Below are 1,468 nucleotides of genomic sequence, written 5' to 3' on the forward strand. Positions count from 1 at the left end.
TTCTGTATATATGAATGACATTTTTCCTTCTTTTTATATGTATGTCTGCTAGTGCAGTGACAAACCATGCATACTCTAGATAGTGCCATGTCTTTCAAAGAATAAAGGCATGGCTAAATATGTTTATATATACATAAAAAAAAAATCTATGGGTGAACACGTGTTTCAGGAGTCAAATGAACTGAATCAAGTATAGCTGGAAGAGCAAAAAGTCATACATGCAAATTCTACTTTAAATTAATAGGCCCTCCAGTATTTTTTATATGTAATGTCTAATGTTTTTTAATAAAACCTCTGATCAACCCTTATGATATCATTAGAGTCTGGACTTAAAATCAAAACTTCCCACCATTGCAACAAGAGTTGAGATTGCATTTTTGCTTTATAAGCACACAAAATATGTTTGTTTCTCAAAGGCATAATCTTCAATATACTCTCATGACTATAAAAGGGGCATAAAATCAGAGCTTGTCCTCTGATCTGGTTGCCTGTGGTGTGTAGCCTGAGCGGAGGTCCCTGGCAGTGGCCACTCACCACTACAGATACCAAATGGAAAGATGGTGCATGAACCTCTGAAGAAACCATCACTAGTGGGTGTTTTCCCTTTTTTGTTGCTAAAACTTTTCTTTTGAAAATTAAAAACTCCACATAAATAAATAAAGTTGCTACAATATGTAGGAAAAGACTTGCACAAGATTCTTATTCTACTTCCTTTCTGCTCCAATAAAGAAAGAAATATTGTAGACAACAGAACATTACAAAAAGAGTCTGTCACTGGCCAGTATTTTCATTATTCCTGATCAATCACTTATCCACAAATGCAGGCAACTTCACAAAAGCAGTTAAACAATTACCTGTCGGCTTAGGAACGTCATGGATGACCGATTGACCCAGGCGAAATTAGCTGCTGCTGCCATTGACTTGAGGTAGTCCTGGCCTTCAGGGGAATTGATCCTGGCACATGCCAACTGTCGATCATTTGTGTCAATGCCATCTCTCTTCATGGCTTTTTCCATGGCAACAAGTGCATCTGTGATTATAAAGTGACATTTAGAGATAAACCACATGTAGGTAAGCAAACAAAATACACACATAATCAAAAACAGAACTGATGAAAACAGATATATACAACCACTTTAGGTTCTACATATCATACTACTAATACAAAATAAATATCTAGTATTAGTTACTGAACAAATTGAAATCACAAAATAGTATCCGTTATATTCTCAGTACTCATAAAAATACCAAATTCTTGAAATAGAATATAAAGCAACCTGTAGCTACTTGATGGCCAAATCCCCTGGAGCCCGAGTGAATCATGACACACACTTGGCCTTTCTCCTCGATTCCCATCTTGCTGGCTGCCCACTTGTCGTATATTTCGTCCACCACCTGGATCTCTGCATAATGGTTGCCAGCACCCAGAGTACCTAGCTGTTGTGTTTACAAAAAACAGTATCAGACT

The 1,468-nt window shown here is 37.0% G+C and overlaps 1 protein-coding gene across 1 annotated transcript in view; it reads right to left on the bottom strand.

Moving 5' to 3' along the window:
* LOC119582007 (RNA-splicing ligase RtcB homolog) overlaps positions 1-1,468 on the bottom strand; it is a gene marked incomplete at its 5' end in the record, with an annotated part of 19,932 nt that overhangs the window by 6,711 nt on the left and 11,753 nt on the right. The window contains 2 exon segments of the mRNA XM_037930202.1: positions 855-1,030; positions 1,278-1,437. Of these exon segments, the coding sequence (XP_037786130.1) occupies positions 855-1,030; positions 1,278-1,437 (336 nt within the window).

The sequence above is a fragment of the Penaeus monodon genome, chromosome 15 (assembly GCF_015228065.2).
Source record: "Penaeus monodon isolate SGIC_2016 chromosome 15, NSTDA_Pmon_1, whole genome shotgun sequence".
NCBI classification, from domain to species: Eukaryota; Metazoa; Arthropoda; class Malacostraca; order Decapoda; family Penaeidae; genus Penaeus; species Penaeus monodon.